Below are 21,923 nucleotides of genomic sequence, written 5' to 3' on the forward strand. Positions count from 1 at the left end.
AATCATGTCATCAATGTACGCCTCCATATTCCGGTCGAGTTGATCTCTAAAGACTGTATTGACCAGCCGCTGAAATGTAGCAGGGGCATTCTTGAGGTCGAATGGCATAACTCTGTAATAGTACAACCCCTTCTCGGTCTCAAATGCAGTCTTCTCTTGATCTTCTTCCCATAGGGGAATTTGATGGAATCCGAAGTATGCATCCATGAAGCTCATTAGGGCATGCCCGGCCGTGGAATCAACTAGGTGGTCGATTTTACGCAAGGGAAAGCTATCCTTAGGGCATGCCTTGTTCAAATCTGTATAGTCCACGCACATCCTCCAAGTCCCATTCGGCTTTTTCACAAGAACTACGTTAGCTACCCAATCTGGGTAGTAGCATTGCCGAATGAAACCAGCGTCCAGCAGCTTCTTCACTTCAGCTGCGCCCGCTTGATTACTCTCTTCTCCATGATTTCTTTTCTTCTAGAGGACAGGTTTAATGACTGGATTCACAGCCAAGTTAGGGCTTATGCCTAGCATTTCACTAACTTCGAATGCAAACACATCTTTAAACTCTCTCAACAGCTGAACTACCTCATCTCCAAGCAGACCCATAGCTATAGTGCCTACACTGACCGTCCGACCTGGTTGATCGGGGTCAAGCACCACATCTTGGTGATCGCCGGCCGGTTGAGGTCTCAACTCTTCAGGGCGGCCGACGGTTATTAATTGCTATGCCTGGTCGGCCATGGCCTTCTTTCGCTTTTGGCCGACCTAGTATGCTTGGAGTGGGGGTTCTTCCCCTTTTGACTCGGACGGTGTTCCATGTCCACGAATCGTTGGCTTAACAGCTAGCTGATTACATTCTTTTGCCATCTTCCGACTTCCTTGAATCGAACCAATTTTTCTGTCCGATCGCTCAAACTTCAACAGCATCAAATGGGGGTCGATCACAGCCTTAGCAGCATTTAGGGTGGGACGGCCGAGTATGACATTATAGCCTGTCGATTCTTTAACCACTAAGAATCGAACGACCATATCCCTTCCTTCCCCTTTCTGCCCAAATCGGACTGGCAAATCTATCTGTCCGACTAGGTGAATGATGCTTCCTCCAAACCCCACTAAGGGATGAGTGTTGTCTTTCAAAGCATCTTCTGGGAACTTTAAATTCTTCAGGGTGGCAAGGCTGATAATATCGGACGAGCTGCCCGTATCTATCAGTATTCGGCCCACTTTCAAGTTGGCTATCTTCATGATGAACACCATAGGATCGTGGTGTAGGGCTTTAACCTCCCCCCAGTCGGCCTCACTAACGGTTACTTCGGGGAAGGGTTCGACCTTCACCGCATCCGTCTGCATCACCTTTCCTAAGTTCCAAGCATTCTGCTTGATTCCCTTCATGGTGGGGCCGCCTAAGGCGAATCCCCCCGATATTACAGCCACAAAGCCTGAATCGGTACTATTCCCATCATTTTCCTTATCATTTTTCTTTTTCCTCTTAGACGTATTGTCTATCCGTGTATAAGTGAATTTGGACTTCATTACATAGGAGTTCAGCATGCCCTTTTCGGCTAGCTTGTCCAACAATCTCTTCAGATTGATACAATCGTTTGTGTCATGCCCCACATCTTTGTGGTAGTGGCAGTACTTGTTTTTGTTCCTGTACTGGGCCGAGCCTCTTAACGGCTGGGGCTTTTCAAACTCGAACTTATCCTTGATTTCCATCAAGATAGAGTAGCAATCCTTGTTGAACTCGTACTGGGGCTCATACGTCTTGACTTTCTTTGACTTTGGTTATTGGCCGTCGGCCACCCAAACTTCTTTCCTTCTTTTTCCTTCCTTCTTTTTACCGGCCGAGTCTTGTTGAGTAGATTGTTTCTTCTCAGCCCCCTTGGCCGGTGCCTCTACTTTTGTAAGCGAACAAAAGTCGGCTGCTTCAATGTAGGCCTCGGCTTCCTGCAGAACGCCTGCGTATGTCCGAACCTTTTTCCTTACCAAATCAAACTTAAAAACATTATGCCTTAATCCCCGGAGAAATTCAGAGTAAGCCATTTCATCCGGCAGATTATGAATCTGGGCTTTTTCTTGGTTAAATCTTTGGACGTACGAACGTAGGCCCTCATTTTTTCCTTGCACAATTGTTGCCAAATTGAGACTTGTCTTTCGAGGTGGTATGTTGTAAGAGAAATTCCCCACGAACAACAAACTGAGTGTGGTAAAGCAATTGATACATCCGGCCGGAAGACTATTGAACCAATCCTGCGCCACACCCTTCAAAGTGGCCGGGAAGCATTTGCACCAGGTAGCGTCATCTACGCTTTGCAAGTACATCAGGTTTCTATACGAAGTGATGTGTTCCTCAAGGTTACCCGTACCATCATAGGCGCCCACAAGTACACTCTTCACCTTCGGCGGCTGAGGAGCGCTTAAAATTTCTTGCGAAAACGGAGGCGGCTTATCTCCAAGAGTCAGCAAACGCATCTGCCAATCAATTGGCTGGGGCTGCACGGACTGTCCGGCCAAATAGTGAGTCTGGCCGAACGTCTGGCCAAATGGCCCATATTGTCCGAAGACCTGGGGACTCGGCTGCAGAATGCCGTTGAAACCCTGGGGGGACTGACGCTGAAGCGGTTGTATTGGAATGGGGGTTAGAGTACGAACAACCTGACTCCTGCTGGAGATGGCCTAGTTGCTATGTTGGGAAAGAGAGTGGTTTGAAAATTCATCCGGCATTGTGGGAGTGGGGGCCGTATCTGAGTAAGCGGCACGTTCCCGTTGTTTATGCCGAAGGTAGTCTCTCGCGTCCTTCCAGCGTCGAGACGGCTCTGTCTCCTCTATTCGAGGTTGTCTGCCCCTCCCCCCAGCCGACTAGGTTTTCACCAACAGACTAGACAAATTCGTTCTTGGCACCCTAGGAGACCTTCCATTCGGCCGGCGAAATGGGGTGTTCCCAGCATCTGTTGCATTGGTTGCTCTGTTCTAAGTTTTCTTTGGAGCTCTTTCTCCCTCTTTTCTGGGCGGCTGCCTAGAGGTAGAAGCTCGGATGCTCTCAAACTCCTTCCGAAGTTTGTTGAGTGCGGTCTGCAAGGAAGCAGCAGTAACTGGAGGATCATCGGCCTCTTGAAATGAGGCGGTCAAAGGGTCACTGGAATGAATTGTAGGGACTATGTCCTCTACATGACCGTCCTCGCCTGAACGAGGGCCGGTATTAGGTGTCTGACCATCTATTGCCATAACGGACGAGTATCCCCATAGACGGCGCCAAATGTTTCGGGTGTTTTTTGGATCTCCTCGGATACTGGTCGCGCTCTTAAGGCAATGAGACTCGGACACCTGCAAAATGAACGAATATTCCTTTACCGGAATATTCGCCTCCGACGATCAAGTTAGAGATCTAAAACGGAAAGGCTAGAGATAGAAAGTAGAGAGAAGTTGGAGCTATTTTATGCTCTTTTTATGTAATGTCGTAATCCACCCCTCCCATCATAAATGATTGGGGTATTTATAGGGGTGGGATTTTGTGCCCCTTTAGGGTTTGTGACCTAAAATTCCGTGACATGATTGGCTACGCAATCAAGAGGTACCACGCGTAATACGGGGGCGCCGTTTTGCGGCTTTCAAGAATATTTCTCTGGAGTTGGGCTATGATGTAATAAGGCCTTTTTTATGCTGGTTTCAGGTGCTCTTTTGAGCCTTGGACACGCTTCATCTTCCCACAGGGACACGTGTCGCCCTTTGACTGGGCCACGTGTCTCTACGGGGTTAGACCACGTTTATGGGGTATTTTTACCCTAAACAACTTCTACTCTTTTGTTTTCCATCTAATACTTAAAGTGCGAACTCCCAAAAAATAAAATAAAATAAAATAAAAATTGTATTTTTACAGTAGTCTCACTCCTTTGAAAACCCATTAGTGTTGCCGCCATTAACATCGCGTGCTTTCCCACCACCACGAATTCCTATCATCGGCCAATCTCAACCGGCCATTGCTACATATTCATCTCAATCTTCTAATTTTTTCCAATTTCTGTGGGTTTTATTGGAGAATTTTTATGTGTTAACCTTAAAAATCGTCCATCGACACCGCTCGGAAACACCACTTAGCCACCTTCACCTCCGCTCTTCCACCCAACTTGTGCTAGGTAATGTGTCCTCTTCTTTATTTTATATTTTTTAGTTTTAATTATACAAATAAATTATGAAATTGAATTTCGTATACAAAATTGAATTTGTATATAATTGTGTTGTTAATTTTCTTGTAAAATTATATAATTATATATGATTAATGTGTGTATGCGTGCTAGATTATGAAGTTTAACTAGTATGCATCAATTACCTAAGTTGTTGGACTGGGTAAAAGTTATAAGGAAATTTTTCCTCTAGTGTGGGTAGATTATCAAGGTTTAGATTATAATCTCATAAAATGATAATATACCCATTCAAAAAAATTCACTTAAAAGAACACATTATTAAAGTAAATAAAATAAACAAGTTGTGAGCATAAGAAGAATGAAACAGACAAAAATAGTGCAACTTTGTTTATTGATGTTGCTCTGCTTTATAACTCATAATGGGAGAATTGCAATTACTCTTAAAAAAATAATTAAAAAAATAATTAGTATATTGAAACTAAAGGATCGATGTACTTTGTTTTTTTAGAGTAGTAGTGTGTTCACTGAATATATAAGTGTATAAAATAAGATAAACAATAATTAGTGACAAGATAACCAATAATTAGATGTTTGGGAATATGTGTCAATTATCAAGGATAATGTGACATCTAAATAAAATGAGCTATTAATTATATGATATAAAAAAATGGACAAATAGTAGCAAGATGCATGAGAAGATATGCCGGGTATTGTATTGCCTTGATGGAGACATAGTAAACCAAATTGTTTGTTAAGTTGATTAAATTTATAAGAGTGCATTGTAAAGTGTTATAAATGGTTATTCCTCTAAGTTACTTCTGATTGCTTGCATATTTTCAAATATATTTATATGTATTATTATTTTATTTTACTTTATCTTGATTACATTAATTCGTAGAAATGGATCGAAGTTGGATATCAAATTCAAAACCGGGTGACCCACGATGTGAAGCTGGAATAAGGGATTTCAGTAGTTTTGTTGTTCAGAATGCTGGAGATAGTTCTAAGTTACCATGTCCTTGTTTCAAACGCCATAATTTTTTATATAGATTAATAGATGAAATTCTTGGTCATTTGTCTAAGAATTCTTTTGATAGAACATATACTCGTTGGACGTGGCATGGAGGGAGTTTGGAGGAAAATCCTACTAGTGATTTTAGAAATAATGTTAATGAAGGGTTAAATTTTGATGAGGGTGAAAATTTAGGGGACATGATACGTGCAGCTCAAAATAAGTTTGATGACAATCCTGCCACATTTGAAGGGTTGTTAAAAGATTCAGAAATACCCTTATACCTAGGTTGCAATAAGTACACAAAATAATCTGCTGTTCTAAGATTATATAATTTGAAGGCTGGCCATGGATTAACTGATAAGAGTTTTACTACAGTACTTGAATTAGTGAAAGACATGCTTCCAGATGAGAATGTCTTGCCAAGTGGTACCTATCAAGCTAAAAGAGTATTGACTACAATGGGCTTTCCCTACGAGAAAATCCATGCTTGCCCTAATGATTGCATACTATATCAAAATAAGCATGAATCCTTACAGAATTGCCCGGTGTGTAATGCCTCACGATATAAGAAGAAAGAAGGCATCCCAGCCAAGATATTGTGGTATTTTCCTATAATTCCACAATTCAGACGTCTTTTTTCGAATGCAGAAGATGCTAAGAGATTAACATGGCATTGTAGTGGACGAAAGAAAGATGGGTTACTTAGACACCCAGCTGACTCCCCACAGTGGAAGTTTATCGATGAAAAATTTCCAGAATTTCATAAAGAAAAGCGAAACTTACGCCTTACATTGTCTACCGATGGTATGAATCCTTTTGGCTCCCTTAGTAGCATGCATAGTACATGGCCAGTAATTTTGGTTACTTATAACCTACCCCCTTCATTAATTATGAAAAGGAAGTACATGATGCTTTCTTTGCTAATTTCGAGGCCAAAGCAACCGGGAAATGATATTGATGTCTACTTGGCTCCCCTCATTGGTGATTTGAAGGTGTTGTGGGATAAAGGTGTAGAAGTATTTGATGCACATCGAAATGAAACGTTAAGTTATGTTGTTTTGCACCATACAAGATTATCCTGCATACGGTAATCTTTCAGGGTATACATTAAAGGGGGAAACACCTTGTCCTATATGTGAGGATAATTTAAAGGGAACATGGCTATCAGCATCTAAAAAGATGGTCTACCCAAAAAATCAAAAATGGTTACCTACTGATCATCCATACCGCAAAAAGAGAAAAGCTTTTGATGGTGAACAAGAATTGGAAAGAAGGCCGACAGCATTAAGTGTCATGGAGGTGTTTGAAAAGGTTAAAGACATTCAAATTACTTTTAGGAAGAAGCATAAATCTACACTTGCTAAGAAGGGATATAAGTAATGTTTTGAATTTTGGCGCTTGCCTTATTGGAAATTCTTATTTGTGAGGCATTGCTTAAATGTGATGCATATTGAGAAAAATGTTTGTGATAGCTTGATTGGAACACTTTTGGATGTCCATAAGAAGACCAAAGATGGTGTTAATGCCAGAAATGACTTGAAAGAAATGGGGATTAGAAGTGAAATTCATGTTATCGACCGAAATTCTAAAAAGTATCTTCCTCCCGCAGCTTATACACTTTCACGGAGAGAGAAAAAATTATTTTGTAAGTGTTTAGCTTCAGTGAAAGTTCCAGAGGGTTTTTCTTCTAATTTCAACAACCTTGTTTCGATGGAGAATCTGAAACTTATAGGGATAAAGTCTCATGATTGCCATGTTTTGATGCAATATTTGTTACCCATTGCTATTCGATCAATTTTACCAAAAAATGTTCGAAATGCCATTATTCGATTGTGTTCTTTCTTCAATGCCATGTATGAAAAAGTCATCAACCGTAAGGACTTAGATGGTTGGGAAAAGGAAATTGCAATCATTATTTGTCAATTAGAGATGTTCTTCCCCCCTTTGTTTTTTGATATTATGGTTCATTTGCCAATTCACTTAGTAAGAGAGATAAGGTATTGTGGGCCATCTTATTTGAGAGCCCAATGGGGATTTGAACGGCAAATGAAAACGCTCACACATATATTTTGTTTAATAAGGTGGAAGTTGCACCATATGTTGAGAAACACTTAGCTTACCTAGCTGCAAAGAATCGTAAGACTAATAAAAAATCACTACATAGTGAACATAATAGATCTTTTAGTACTTGGTTGAAAGATCAAGAAATTATAGATCTTTAGAACTCAACACATTCTGTTTCTGATCGGGTAAGGACTTAAGCTCGATGACCCAATTTTAGAGCATCCTTTCACTCTGGATACGTTTATAATAGTTGTACATTCTACACTGAAGACCAGGATGATATTAGTACTATGCAGAATAGTGGAGTAGCTGTTGAATCCGAAGCTAAGCATTTTGTTAGTGCTAAAGATAATTATCCATCCTATGGTAAAATGTGGTATTATGGAGTCATTCACGAGATTATTGAGTTGCATTATATAGATTTTACAATACCAATTCTTGGGTGCAAATGGGTCGATAACAACAATGGAGTTGAATATGAAGATATAGGGTTTACTTTGGTTAATTTTGACAAACTTGGTCATGAAGACAATCCTTATATATTACTTAGTCAAGCGAGACAAGTGTTTTACATAGTAGATGCAGTTGATAAGAAAAAGGCAGCAATTATAAAGCCGAGGCCTCGACATGATATTGATGACAGTGATGATTTTGATGATAGTGATATGGAGTTGCTTGAGTTCCCTACCGCCAAGGTGGTACAAGTTGATGATGTCAGTGACCACTTTTGTGAGAATTCTTCAGCTTATGTACGTGAAGATCATGACGAAAGCATAGATTTCGATGGAAATTATAAGGAGGGTACTTCTAGAAAGCGTCGTAAATAATTAACAGTAAATCACATACTTTTTTTAAGCAAATTACATAGTTTTTTTTTTTTTTTTTTTTTTTTGTTAGTTAACAGTTTGTATGAAGGGATCAAATGTGCGGTGAATTTCTTTCTTTTATCCTCATGTCGCTTTAAAAATAACAACACTTGAAAAGTCTTGTATATATAATTTTACATCTTTACAGGATCATGACTAAAAGAGTACATGCTCAACGTGAAGAGACTAATGAACATGAAGACAATTCTGATGTTGAACGAGATAGGCGTGAGGATGAGAGGGGGCGCACTGTACTTGCTATTGTAGGAAAGGCGATTCAAAATGGAACTAAAATTCCTTTAGAGTGGGATCCAATTACCAAAATACCATGCGGGGATCACAAAGATACCTTTTCCACCTATGTTGGTGTAATTGCTCGGGAGCGAATACGTATCAGCTATAAATCGTGGAAAGAAGTTCCTAAAGAAACCCAAGATGGAGTATTTGACTAAATTATGGTAAATATCTATGTATGTACCTAATTATTTCTTTTATTAAAAAACTTAGTTATAATTTGTATTCAACAATGATGATAAGTTTATAAATTGGTAAATGATGTAGAAAGATTTTATAGTTTTAGAAGAGCATAAAGCATGGATCATGAGGCAAGCAAATAATAGATGGAGAGCATTCAAGACAAGACTTAGAAAAAAATGGATGTACCATAAACAATCTGGAAGGTTGAGGAGTGGGCCACCTAGTTGGAAATATCCTTGGATAACACAAACAATTTGGAAAAGATTTGTTACATGGAGTACTTCTGATGACTTCAAGGTATTTGTTTGTTGCCTTATTTTAATTATTTTTATACAATCTATTTATATACAAGAAAAAGATGTGTGCATATTTTAACCATGAGCCATTATCATCCAAAGGTTCTGAGTGAAAATGGTCGCAAACGGTCAAAGCATAAGACATCAAGCTATCAAGGTGGCCGACTTGGGTATCAATATTACAGAGATGAGATAGTAAGTTTCAATATACATTTTTATTTTTTTACAATTGGTTAAGGTTGTGCGAGACTTAGTTAGGCCATTTTCAATCAACCATCTATAATTTTCTATACAACTCATGAATTAACTTAATTCTTTATCCACTTATTTATTTATTTTATTGTCATAACATTATTTATTTTATTTTCAGGATAAAGAATTTTTGAGAAAAGGGATCCATTTCGATGAGGTGCCTCGACATGAAACCTGGTTGAGAGCTCATGCACATGTGAAAGATGGAATATACACTTTTAATAATCCAATAGATGAAGTTACAACAAATGCAATTGTAAGTGTTGTGTTGATTACTTGATATTTAGTCAGCTCTAAACTAGTTAGTTCTTAACTGGTTGGATTTGTTGATGTCAGAATGAATTAAAAGGTCAGGCTGAAAGAGGTGAAGTGGTTTTTCACAGTCGTCGTGATGATATTTTGGCAAGAACACTAAAAAAGCCGAAGCGTGGTGGGCATGTTAGAGGTGTTGGGTCTGGAATTACAAACAAGCAATACTTTGGGTACAGCAAAGCTACACCACCTAGTCATATGCATGCACAACTCACATCTATGCAATCGCATATAGTGATGATTCAAAACCAACAAAATGTCTTTATGTCTTGTATGATGTCAGTCCTAAACCCCGAGCAATTGAAGCAAATGAATCAATTACAAACTACTATAGGTGGAGGTGGGTTTCTTAGCATTCCTAATGGCCAGCATGGACAATTCAATGATCACGTGAGTAGTCACTTTGGTGGTATCAACTACCAATCACAGATACTGGGAGTTGGTAGTCAGAGTACTGCCCAAGGTACTAGTTTGGCTAATTTGGGGCAGACAAATGGTTTCTTTACCCAATTACTATCAGGTGATATTAATGGTCAGGTTAGACAAGTTATTTCAAGTCTTGAATTACCTTCATTTGAACATGAAGAGCAAGAAAAGGAGCCAGAACAAGCTGACCCTTATCATGTGTCTTGGCCCACTGGAGACAATGTCCCCTACAGTGAACAACTAGATCAATCTCCACAACACGAGAACTCTGCTATTTCTTAGTCTGAAATAGACAATAATTTGCATTATAGTGACCTTCCTGAGGTAATATAGTTACTATTATTTCCTCTTCTTTTCGTCAAGTTGCAATTACATAAATTTATGTTAGCCTTTTTTTTAACATCGATGACCTATTTCATAGACCAAACTGACTTCCCTATGCACTTACATTTAATGTTATTTTTTCTTAATCCAATGCTTTGTACACATACCCCTTTTTATAATCAAACTCTTCAAATAGGCACTATCTTAATATGTAATTCTTTAAACCATTTTTGTAAATGAATATAACTTTTATATGCCCGCTTTTTTATTCTTTGACTAAATGTATGCCTTTATTTGCCTAAATGACAAGGGTATGCATGAATGGTTCTTGGCGATTGAAGCTAACAAAGAAATCAAGATTGTGGCCACTAGACAAGTGTGTATATGAGGGAAAAACCTAGCAGTCAAGAATCATTTTTGTGATGTGTCTCCTGAAAATCGGCGAGTCTTCATAATTAATGATATTGAACCGACTGCACTACTTTCATGTCCTAATCAAGATTTCCTTTACATATTAAGCAAGAAAACATTTGTTCCATGGCCGACTCACTTGATTTTTCCAAGAAAAAAGGTATGAATATTTATGTGATTAATTATTTTAATTTGTTTATATATCATTATATTTAACGTCATTACATGTATTGTGTATATAATAGCTAGAACAAGAAAAAGAGGATACCTCTATCTTGCAATCTTCACCAAAATAAGCATCATCCGAAAAAGAGTATATCATTGATGATATAGATCGAGCAAAGGTGAACTCAGGTTTGTTAGAAGTGTTTATGAGTAAAGCTATGCAATTGAAAAAGAAGGATGAAAAGATCATAGTAACAATTCCAAATAGTGTGTTCAATAATGAGATGGATGTTAGGCTTGATTTTTTCGAAATGCTTGATTGGTGCTTCCAAAAAGAAGTTGGAGCATCTCACATGTTGATTTTCATGAAGTAAGTGTATATATTTTTCAAATGGTTTTTTTTTCTATTTATTATGTCTTAAGTAAATTAACTTTATTACTCTAGAAAAAAAAATGATGACTTTTATTATTGTCATGTATAAAACAATTTTTTATATACTTATGTGTAGGTACTTAAGTGAAGTCTGTCAAAAGGAGAGTGTGGCAGGGATGTATGAATTTTGCGATGTAAATTTTGTTTCTCCGTTATCCCCAACGGTAGAAGAGGAGGTTCACTCTGACTACTTGTGTAACATTTTTGGGTGTAATGGAGGCAGGAATATCAATCAACTATTTCTTGCACCGCTTTATGAAAAGTAGGTGATTTACCTATGTTTTTATCATTCAAGAGCAAGTTTTTTAGATTAATTGATAATATTTCCTACTGTTGTTTGTATGGAATCATATGAAAGTGAATGAACATACTATTGAAATTAGGTCATTAGTAGTGGGATTATAAGTATTTAGTACTATAAACGAAATTCTTGATACGTCAAATTTTACCGCTTGGCTAATAAGAAATGTCATTGCATAGTTGTCTTAATTCATGCTTTTTTTTATTTACTTTACTAATCAATAGTGTGCAGTTTTCATTGGACTTTAGCTGCGATAAGTCCGTGGAAAGGTATAGTGTTTTGGCTTGATTCAGCAGGAGAAGATGACATTAGTGAATTTGCACAAAAGACCATAGCAGCGTATGTACATTTTATTATCTATTTTAGTTGTATTTTTTTTAATAACATTATCATTCTATGCCTAATACATTTATGATTGAATAGGGGACTCACAAAATTTAGCGTAATTCATCGGAAGGATATCAAGAAACTAAAGAAGAATCCTGGAATTGCTTGGATTACCCCACATGTATGTAATTAAGCACTTGTTGCTGTGACTCTTAATTAAGCACTATGGGTGATGAGGCATGGATAAAAGTTAGGACCTAGATTTTTAATCTTCTTGTAGCAGTGATACAGAACACATCCTATCTAAACTATATTAGCTTTTTTAATTTGCCAGATTCTGATCAAGAGCACTCGAACTATGAGTAAAAAAACGTAGTACACACCCAAACAATGAAAAATGTGCAAACTTAGGACCTTTTTGTATGATTAACATTGTTTACGTACAACAATGAACAATTACAATTAACTTATTTGTATTTTTATTTTTTTTCTATATTGCAGTGTCCTCAAGGATCCAAAGTATGTGGATGTTATGTATGTCGTTACATGCTAGAGACTATTGAAAGTAGAGGACAAGTAGTTCCACCAAAGATAACTCCTTACATACATTGAAAGCATCACTCTTAATTTACGTTTTGCATATATAAATTCTAATCAATTTTTTTTTTTGGTAGTATTTTCCTCGAGTTCCTACCATTTATTCTGAAGAAATGATTGATGAGATACGAGACACTTGAGTTACTTATGTTTTGAAGCAAAAGCAAGTCAACAATTACAAGTCTGGAGAAAATAGATCTTGATCACTATTATCTTTGTTTTTAATTTGTGATTGAGAAAACATGATTATTTTTGTTTCTTGATATAACGGTTAATACGTACATTATGTTTTTTAGTGGATAGTTTTGGTGGTTTAAATGTTTGAAGTTAGGTACTTATTAAATAAATGTTGTTGGTTTGGATGATTGTAAAGCCACTACTTTGTTTTTATATCAAATGATTATATAATGCTTATCATTATGCCTATAGTACACTTTTGATGTATATACATTTCACAGAAAATAAAGCATGTGTGGCAAGTTTATTTTATAATTAAGATATTTAATATTAATTTTAATTTATTAAAAAAGGGAACAAAGAAACCATACATCTAATATAAAAGGTTTCCGATAACGAGCTGATAATAAGAAATAAGAAACCAAATTAGTGGGAAATATGGTATCTTATCTGTTAATGTAAGACACCATAAATCTCAAAAATATGGTTTCTTATCATTTAACATTCACAAATTAGAAGCTCATTTTAGAAACCATATCTCTTAAAAGTATGGTCTCTTACCTCAGTCTAACTAACTACACAAACAATATGGTTTCTTATGGTAAGAGACCACTGAGAGTCTGAGATATAAACCATACATTTATTGGTCTCTTAGGCATATTTAGAATGGTTTCTTTGCCCTTTTTTGTAGTAGTGGGGGTACGCACACTTGGGTAGGGAATTGGTTTTAAAAAGAGGAATTGGTTTTATAAATTATATTTATTGAATTGTTGGAATTGTTTCGAGAATATTGAGAATTGGTTTGAATCATGAGTTTTGGAATTATTGGATTAATTATTGGAATTGGTTTTAAAAGCATGTTTGCAAATAAATTGAGTTTACATTATCTTGCACTTATCGTACTTAGCGTATTTTGCTAACCCGTATTTCCTATTTGTTTTGGTTCGCCCTGTTTACCGTAATGGTAAGCAGTGTTGACTATTTTCAGGTGGAGTCATGAATGAGCATATGGGAGTACCGGGATTTGCTTCACCTAGTTTAGGAACGTTGGTCTCGTCTTTATTTTGATTACTCATAACAATGTTATTATTTTTATAAGTATTAATAAAAGAAAGTTGAGTTTTCGTTGCAAGTTTTGTTATTGAGTTAAGTATTTTGAGTAGCCTTGCGTAATCACGCGGCGGTAATACGCCTAACTCTATCTCTATGGTATAATTATATGTATTATATTAGTATTTTCGTAGAGGGAGATTTGGGGGTGTTACAATTATCATCATCATCAACATTATTATTATTATTATTATTATTATCATCTTTAATGGATTATTAAAGATTGGTTCATAAAAGCAATTTCTAAATTTATAAAGGGTTAAAATAAATTGCTCATGCACAACTAGTTAAAGTCGGTATTTTACGTCCTTGAGTTTATTATTGGAGAGTTCTTGAATAAGAGTTATTGATTATTGTAGGAGAAATTTGGAGTTCGTAAGTAGGAGTCCCATACTTGTGTGTAAAGATCGAGGTACGTATACATAGTTAGATCTTCTATTATGTGATTTTATATGCCGCGTGGTTTACATGTTAAGTGATTTCGAACCATGTTTGAATTATGAAATATATTTTGGTGAAGCAAGTTTTAATTGTTTGATCTTAAATGTTTAAATATTTGATATGGTTGATTATAAACTTGTATTGGTATTTAAGATGTTTAAAAAGGAAGTTTTATTGTTTAAATTAAATTATCCCGAGTATGGGATATTGGAAAATTCATTTATCGAATTTATGGTTGGATCTTTGGATTTAAGACTTTCACTATGCAGAGATAATATTTGATACCTAGTCTTTCCCCTTGATAGCACTATATAAGTGAGTTACTAGCTTGGAGAGTGTGCACACTTAGGTGGAAAAATGATTTACGGAAATGAGGATTGAACCATATTCTATTCGGATCTATCTTTGAAAGATGTTGATTGCGGAAATTGATACGTTTCAATATGAGAATTTCTATTTGTTTAGGGTAAAAATACCCCATAAACGTGGTCCAACCCCGTAGCGACACGTGGCCCAGTCAAAGGGTGACACGTGTCCCTATGGGAAGATGACGCGTGTACAAGGCTCAAAAGAGCACCTAAAACCAGCATAAAGAGGCCTTATTGCATCACAACCTAACTCCCGAGAAATATTCTTGAAAGTCGCAAAACAACGCCCCCGTATTACGCGTGGCACCTCCTGATTGCGCAGCCAATCATGTCATGGAATTTTAGGTCACAAACCCTAAAGGGGCACAAACTCCCACCCCTATAAATACCCCAATCATTTATGATGGGAGGGGTGGATTACGACATTACATAAAAAGAGCATAAAATAGCTTCAACTTCTCTCTACTTTCTCTCTTTAGCCTTTCCATTTTAGATCTCTAACTTGATCGTCGGAGGTGAATATTCCGATAAAGGAATATTCGCTCATTTTGCAGGTGTCCGAGTCTCATTGCCTAAAGAGCGCGACCAGTATCCGAGGAGATCCAAAAAACACCCGTAACATTTGGCGCTGTCTGTGGGGATACTCGTCCGTTATGGCAATAGATGGTCAGACACCTAATACTGGCCCTCGTTCAGGCGAGGACGATCATGTAGAGGATATAGTCCCTACAATTCATTCCAGTGACCCTTTGACCTCCTCATTTCAAGAGGCCGATGATCCTCCAGTTACTGCTACTTCCTTGCAGACCGCACTCAACAAACTTCGTAAGGAGTTTGAGAGCATTCGAGCTTCTACCTCTAGGCAGCCACCCAGAAAAGAGGGAGAAAGAGCTCCAAAGAAAACTCTGAATAGAGCAACCAATGCAACAGATGCTGGGAACACCCCATTTCGCCGGCCGAATGGAAGGTCTCCTACGGTGCAAAGAACGAATTTGTCTAGTCTGTTGGCGAAAACCCAGTTGGCTGGGGGGAGGGGCAGACAGCCTCGAAGAGAGGAGACAGAGCCGTCTCGACGCTGGAAGGACGCGAGAGACTTCCTTCGACATAAACAACGGGAACGTGTCGCTTACTCAGACACGGCCTCCACTCCCACAATGCCGGATGAATTTTCTAACCACTCACTTTCCCAACATAGCAACTAGGCCATCTCCAGCAGGAGTCAGGCTGTTCGTACTCTAATCCCCATCCCAGTACAACCGCTTCAGCGTCAGTCCCCCCAGGGTTTCAACGGCATTCTGCAGCCGAGTCCCCAGGTCTTCGGACAATACGGGCCATTTGGCCAAACGTTCGGCCAGACTCACTATTTGGCCGGACAGTCCGTGCAGCCCCAGCCAACTTTGAAGGGTGTGGCGCAGGATTGGTTCAATAGTCTTTCGGCCGGGTGTATCAATTGCTTTACCACACTCAGTTTGTTGTTCGTGGGGAATTTCTCTTACAAAATACCACCTCGAAAGACAAGTCTCAATTTGGCAACAATTGTGCAAGGAAAAAATGAGGGCCTACGTTCGTACGTCCAAAGATTTAACCAAGAAAAAGCCTAGATTCATAATCTGCCGGATGAAATGGCTTGCTCTGAATTTCTCCGGGGATTAAGGCATAATGGTTTTAAGTTTGATTTGGTAAGGAAAAAGGTTCGGACATACGCAGGCGTTTTGCAGGAAGCCGAGGCCTACATTGAAGCAACCGACTTTTGTTTGCTTATAAAAGCAGAGGCACCGGCCAAGGGGGCTGAGAAGAAACAATCTACTCAACAAGACTCGGCCGGTAAAATTAAGGAAAGAAGTTTGGGTGGCCGATGGCCAACTACCAAAATCAAAGAAAGTCAAGACGTACGAGCCCCAGTACGAGTTCAACAAGGATTGTTACTCTATCTTGATGGAAATCAAGGATAAGTTCCAGTTCCCAGCCGTTAAGAGGCTTGGCCCAGTACAGGAACAAAAACAAGTACTGCCACTACCACAAAGATGTGGGGCATGACACAAATGATTGTATCAATCTGAAGAGATTGTTGGACAAGCTAGCCAAAAAGGGCATGCTGAACTCCTATGTGATGAAGTCCAAATTCACTTATACACGGACAGACAATAAGTCCGAGAGGAAAAAGAAAAATAATAAGGAAAATGATGGGAATAGTACCGATTTAGGCTTTATGGCTGTAATATCGGGGGGATTCGCCTCCAGCGGCCCCACCATGAAGGGAATCAAGCAGAACACTTGGAACTTAGGAAAGGTGATGCAGACGGACGCGGTGAAGGTCGAACCCTTCCCCGAAATAACCGTTAGTGAGGCCGACCGGGGGGAGGTCAAAGCCCTGCATAACGATCCTATGGTGTTCATCATGAAAGTGGGCCGAATACTGATAGATACGGGCAGCTCATCCGATATTATCAGCCTGGCCGCCTTGAAGAATTTAAAGTTCCTAGAAGATGCTCTGAAAGACATTACTCATCCCTTAGTGTGGTTTGGAGGAAGCATCATTCACCCAGTCAGACAGATAGATTTGCCAGTCCGATTTGGGCAGAAAGGGGAAGGAAGGGATATGGTCGTCCGATTCTTAGTGGGGAAAGAATTGACAGGCTATAATGTCATACTCGGCCTTCCCACCCTAAATGTTGCTAAGGCTGTGATCGTCCCCCATTTAATATTGTTGAAGTTTGAGCAATCGAACGGAAAAATTGGTTCAATTCAAGGAAGTCAGAAGATGGCAAAAGAATGTAATCAGCTAGCTGTTAAGCCAACGATTCGTGGACATGGAACACCGTCCGAGTCAAAAGGGGAAGAACCCCCACTCCAAACATACCAGGTCGGCCAAAAGCGAAAGCAGGCCATAGCCGACCAGGTATAGCAGTTAATGACCGTCGGCCAGCCTAAAGAGCTGAGACCTCAACCGGCCGGCGATCACCAAGATGTGGTGCTCGACCCCGATCAACCAGGTCGGACGGTCAGTGTAGGCACTATAGCTATGGGTCTGCTTGGAGATGAGGTAGTTCAGCTGTTGAGAGAGTTTAAAGATGTGTTTGCATTCGAAGTTAGTGAAATGCCAGGCATAAGCTCGAACCTGGCCGTGCACAAGTTGGCTGTGAATCCAGTCATTAAACCTGTCCGCCAGAAGAAAAGAAATCATGGAGAAGAGAGGAATCAAGCGGCCGCAGCTGAAGTGAAAAAGCTGCTGGACGCTGGTTTCATTCGGCAATGCTACTACCCAGATTGGGTAGCTAACGTAGTTCTTGTGAAAAAGCCAAATGGGATTTGGAGGATGTGCGTGGGCTATACAAATTTGAACAAGGCATGCCCTAAGGATAGCTTTCCCTTGCCTAAAATCGATCGCCTAGTTGATTCCACGGCCGGGCATGTGCTAATGAGCTTCATGGACGCATACTCCGGATTCCATCAAATTCCCCTAAGGATAGCTTTCTCGGATTTTTGATTGATCAACGTGGAATCGAGGCTAACCCTGAAAAAATTCAAGCCGTCTTGGACATGAAGTCCCCAAGAACAATTAAAGAGGTGCAAAGATTGACCGGCTGTTTAGCAGCACTCGGTCGATTTCTGTCAAGATCAGGGGTTAAATGCCAATACGTTTTTCAAACTATAAAAAAGAAAGCTATGTTTGAGTGGACGGAAGAAGCTGAGGAAGCATTCGTACAGTTAAAGAGTCATCTGCATACATTACCTCGGCTCGTCAGTCCACTCAAGAATGAGAAGTTGTACATTTATCTCGCCATCTCAAAACACTCTTTAAGTGTCGTCCTGCTTGCTGAAAGGGATGGCCACCAGATCCTAGTCTATTTTATCAGTCATGTGCTACACAACGCCGAGCTTAGGTATCCTCCTGTTGAAAAGTTTGGTCTAGCATTGTACATGGCATCAAAGAAGCTGCGGCCGTACTTCCTGGCACATTCAATTGTGGTCTACACAGATCAAACACTCAAGAAGCTATTTGCAACTTTAGAAGCTAGTGGACGCATGCTTAGATGGGCTTTAGAGCTGAGAGGCTTTGACATCATGTTCAAGCCCAGGAAAGCTATAAAGGGGCAGGCCTTTGCTGATTTTTTGGCTGAGATGACACGGCCAGACTTATAACAGGCTGGAGACCAGATCTGGAAAGTATATGTAGATGGTAGTGCAACGGCGGCCGGGTGCGACGCCGGGATTATCTGTCAATCTCCAGAGGGAGATAAGTTTGAATATGCAATGAGATTTCAGTTCCAAGCCTCCAATAATGAGGCCGAGTATGAAGCGTTGCTGGCCGGCCTTAGAATGTGTAAGGCGGCAAGGGCAACTAAAGTTGATGTGAGCTCGGATTCCCAGCTTGTAGTCAACCAAGTTAATGGTGACTTTAAAGTCAAGGATCCGGCCATGATGAAATACTTGTAAATGGTAAAAGAAGAAGTTGAGGGTCTAGAGCACTTTACCCTGCAGCAAGTCCCCCGTTCGTCCAATCACCAAGCGGACGCCCTCTCCAAGTTAGCATCCTCGGCATCATGTGATACTCCCAGATCAGTGTTTTGGGAAGTAAAGGAAAAGAGGAGTATTAATGCCGAGCCAGTACAAATAATTGATAGAAGCTCAACTTGGATGGATGGAATCATTTCCTACTTTAGGGATGGATTGCTCCCGGCCGATCCGAAAGAGAGCTGGCTGATGAAAAAGAGGGCGGCCTGGTTCGAGATGAAGAAGGGGGAGTTATTTAAGAAAGCTTTTATGAAGCCTTATCTGAAGTGTATTACCCCTGAGAGGGGGCATGATGTGCTGGACGACCTCAACCAGGGGCATTGCGGTTCCCACATTGGAGGACGAGCTTTGGCTGAAAAGGCCACCCACTTAGGATACTACTGGCCGAGCCTGAAATCAGACGCCATGCAAATGGTAAAGAAATGTGACAAGTGCCAGAGGTTCGCAACCCTAATTCATCGCCCAACCAACAGTTTGTCGGCCATAAGTAGTCCGCTCCCCTTTGCAAAATAGGGCATGGACATCTTGGGTCCGTATACACCAGCGTCTGGTCAAAGGCGATATGTGTTGGTAGCAGTAGACTACTTCACTAAGTGGGTTGAGGCAGAGGCCATCCGGGGCATTAAGTGGACGGATGTGTCAGCTTTCATATGGAAGAACATGATTACCCGCTATGGAGTACCTCAGTCGATGGTGTTCGATAATGGGCCCCAGTTTGAAACACGCCAGCTCAAGGAATGGTTGGGAGACTAGGGCATAGCTCATTGCTTTGCCTCAGTCGGCCGACCACAAGCCAACGGCTAAGTAGAGGCCTACAACAAGTTGATCTCCAATGGTATCAAGCGCAAGCTTGAAAAAGCAGGCGGCCTATGGGCCGATGAGTTGGTTAATGTGTTATGGTCCATACGAACAACAGTAAAAAGTTCCACAGGGGAGACTCCATTCTTTTTGGTCTATGGTGCCGAGGCAGTTTTCCTAATAGAAATGTACGAGCCTACCCTCCGGGTGATGTTATATGATGAATCAGCCAATTGGAAGTCCATGAAGACAGGGGCAATGCGGCGCTCAGGCACGACATCTATCGCTTGAGGATGACAAGGGCATATAATCGCCGAGTGTCTAAACGTCCGCTAAAGATAGGAGACCTGGTGCTGAGAAAAACGGAAGCTGTAGGCTGAGCAAATGAGGATGGTAAGTTAACCCCAAACTAGGAAGGGCCGTATCGAATCAGCGTGGAAGTTCGAGATGGTACTTTCCGTCTTGAAGCCCTAGATGGTCGTACAATTCCACGAACATGGAACACGAACAATCTTAAAAAAATATTATGTTTAAATTCTTTTGTACTTAGCCAAAAAGCTGTATATACAGCTAGGTCTTAATGACCGAGCAATGTAATTAGAGCCGTACGGCCCCAACAATGTAATCTTGACACATTAATGGAAAAGTCAGGCATTGTTATCTTATTGAGTTATCTGATTTCTTTTGCATATGCTTTTTGAAAGGCCGAGTGAAAATCATAACTATGTTGCTTGCAACATAGAAACACGGCCTATAAGAGCTGAACAAAATTGTTTACGATATAGCAAGAGGGTCACAAGGGACCACAAAAAAAAATAATAATAATATATATATATAAGTATATATATGAATAATGACTGGAAAGTCACAGGTAAACCCCCATCAGGGCGGACGATAAAAGCATCAGGTACCCTAAATCTGTCAAGGGCATACCTAAGCATAATAGCCCAGCCAAATTTAGAAATTTCTAAGTTGAGATATTACTTGAAATTTCCTGAGCACGTCCGAGCAATAGATTCAATGGACAGCTCACATGAGCACATCAAGCGGCCGCATAAGCTGTTGATTCGGCGTTTCACCTAATCCAAGGGCAATCATTACTATGATTTGATTAACTCGCTAGTTGTTATACCCTTTAAGGTATAAAAACCACCGGGTCAATCAAGCCACTCAGAATATGGATTAGGCGAACGCCGAATAAAGGGGCATACCCCCCCAGGTTCGTACGAAAGCATAAAAGCGTAAAAATGCGCAAAAATTTGCTAAGTATAGAACAGATAAAATGAAAACCGCTCAGAAGGCGACAAAATTTGCATTAATAAAAACCGCTCAGAAGGCGGAAAAATATCTTACAAAGCCGCTCAAAATAGGCGGCACCAAATAAAAAAAAATTTCGTTCAACAAAAACAGAAGTTAAAGACTAGAAGGTTTGAATTGAGGGACGACCGGAGGAGGACCTAGGCTCTATTTAGCCAAGTCTTTGTCTTGGGCAGGCTCCTCAGAGGCAAGAGTGGATGCATTATCAGCAGGTTGTGTCTCTTTTTCTTCGCCTTCCGCCTCACCCTCCTGATCTTCCTCCTCGTCCGAAGTGGCCGGTGTAACGACCAGTTCGAGAGACGGCTGTCCGGCTTTCTTGGCCTCCTCTCTGAGGTAGACGAAGTTGAGATGCTTAGCGAAGTGCTCTTGATAATAGGCGGCCTCCCCTTCCTCCACCATCAGCTTGAACGCCTCGAAGAAGTGGCTTTTCAACCTCTCCTCGACGTTGTGTTCAATACGGACGATCTCGGTGGGGCTGGGCGGCCGAGGTGCCTTAAGCTGCTTAGACAAGTCTGAGACATTCTTCTTCAGCGTCTCCACCTCCGCCTTGAGGGCCTCCGCCTCTTGGAGGGCCATCTCCAGGTTCCGTTGGGCAAGGGCCAGGTCCCCCTTCAGCTTTTCGGACGCCTCAAAGCCCTCCTTCCATTGTTGGGCGTTAAGGATAGCCTCGTCCCTCTCCTGCCGAAAGGTGTCCCTGGCTAAGGTCTCCTTTTCAAGAGCCTTCCCCAGCTTCACTAGATCCTCAGCTTGCCGCGTCGCCTTGTCGGACAGCGCATTAATCTGGGTCTCCAAGTGAAC

At 40.3% G+C, this 21,923-nt stretch overlaps 2 protein-coding genes across 2 annotated transcripts; both read left to right on the top strand.

Annotated features, from left to right (window-relative positions):
• The first annotated feature begins 5,033 nt into the window (after window positions 1-5,033).
• Window positions 5,034-6,528, top strand: LOC145591996 (uncharacterized). The gene is made up of 3 exons (XM_081648468.1): window positions 5,034-5,433; window positions 5,536-6,156; window positions 6,248-6,528. The coding sequence occupies exons 1-3, from the start codon at window positions 5,034-5,036 to the stop codon at window positions 6,526-6,528; spliced, it is 1,302 nt and encodes a 433-aa protein (XP_081504594.1).
• Window positions 6,529-16,881: 10,353 nt separating this feature from the next.
• On the top strand, window positions 16,882-17,400 carry LOC145591997 (uncharacterized). The gene has a single exon (XM_081648469.1). It carries the CDS (start codon window positions 16,882-16,884, stop codon window positions 17,398-17,400), a length of 519 nt encoding a protein of 172 aa, XP_081504595.1.
• Window positions 17,401-21,923: the final 4,523 nt, after the last annotated feature.

This window comes from Chenopodium album, chromosome 18, assembly GCF_948465745.1.
Source record: "Chenopodium album chromosome 18, dcCheAlbu1.1, whole genome shotgun sequence".
Lineage (NCBI taxonomy): Eukaryota > Viridiplantae > Streptophyta > Magnoliopsida > Caryophyllales > Amaranthaceae > Chenopodium > Chenopodium album.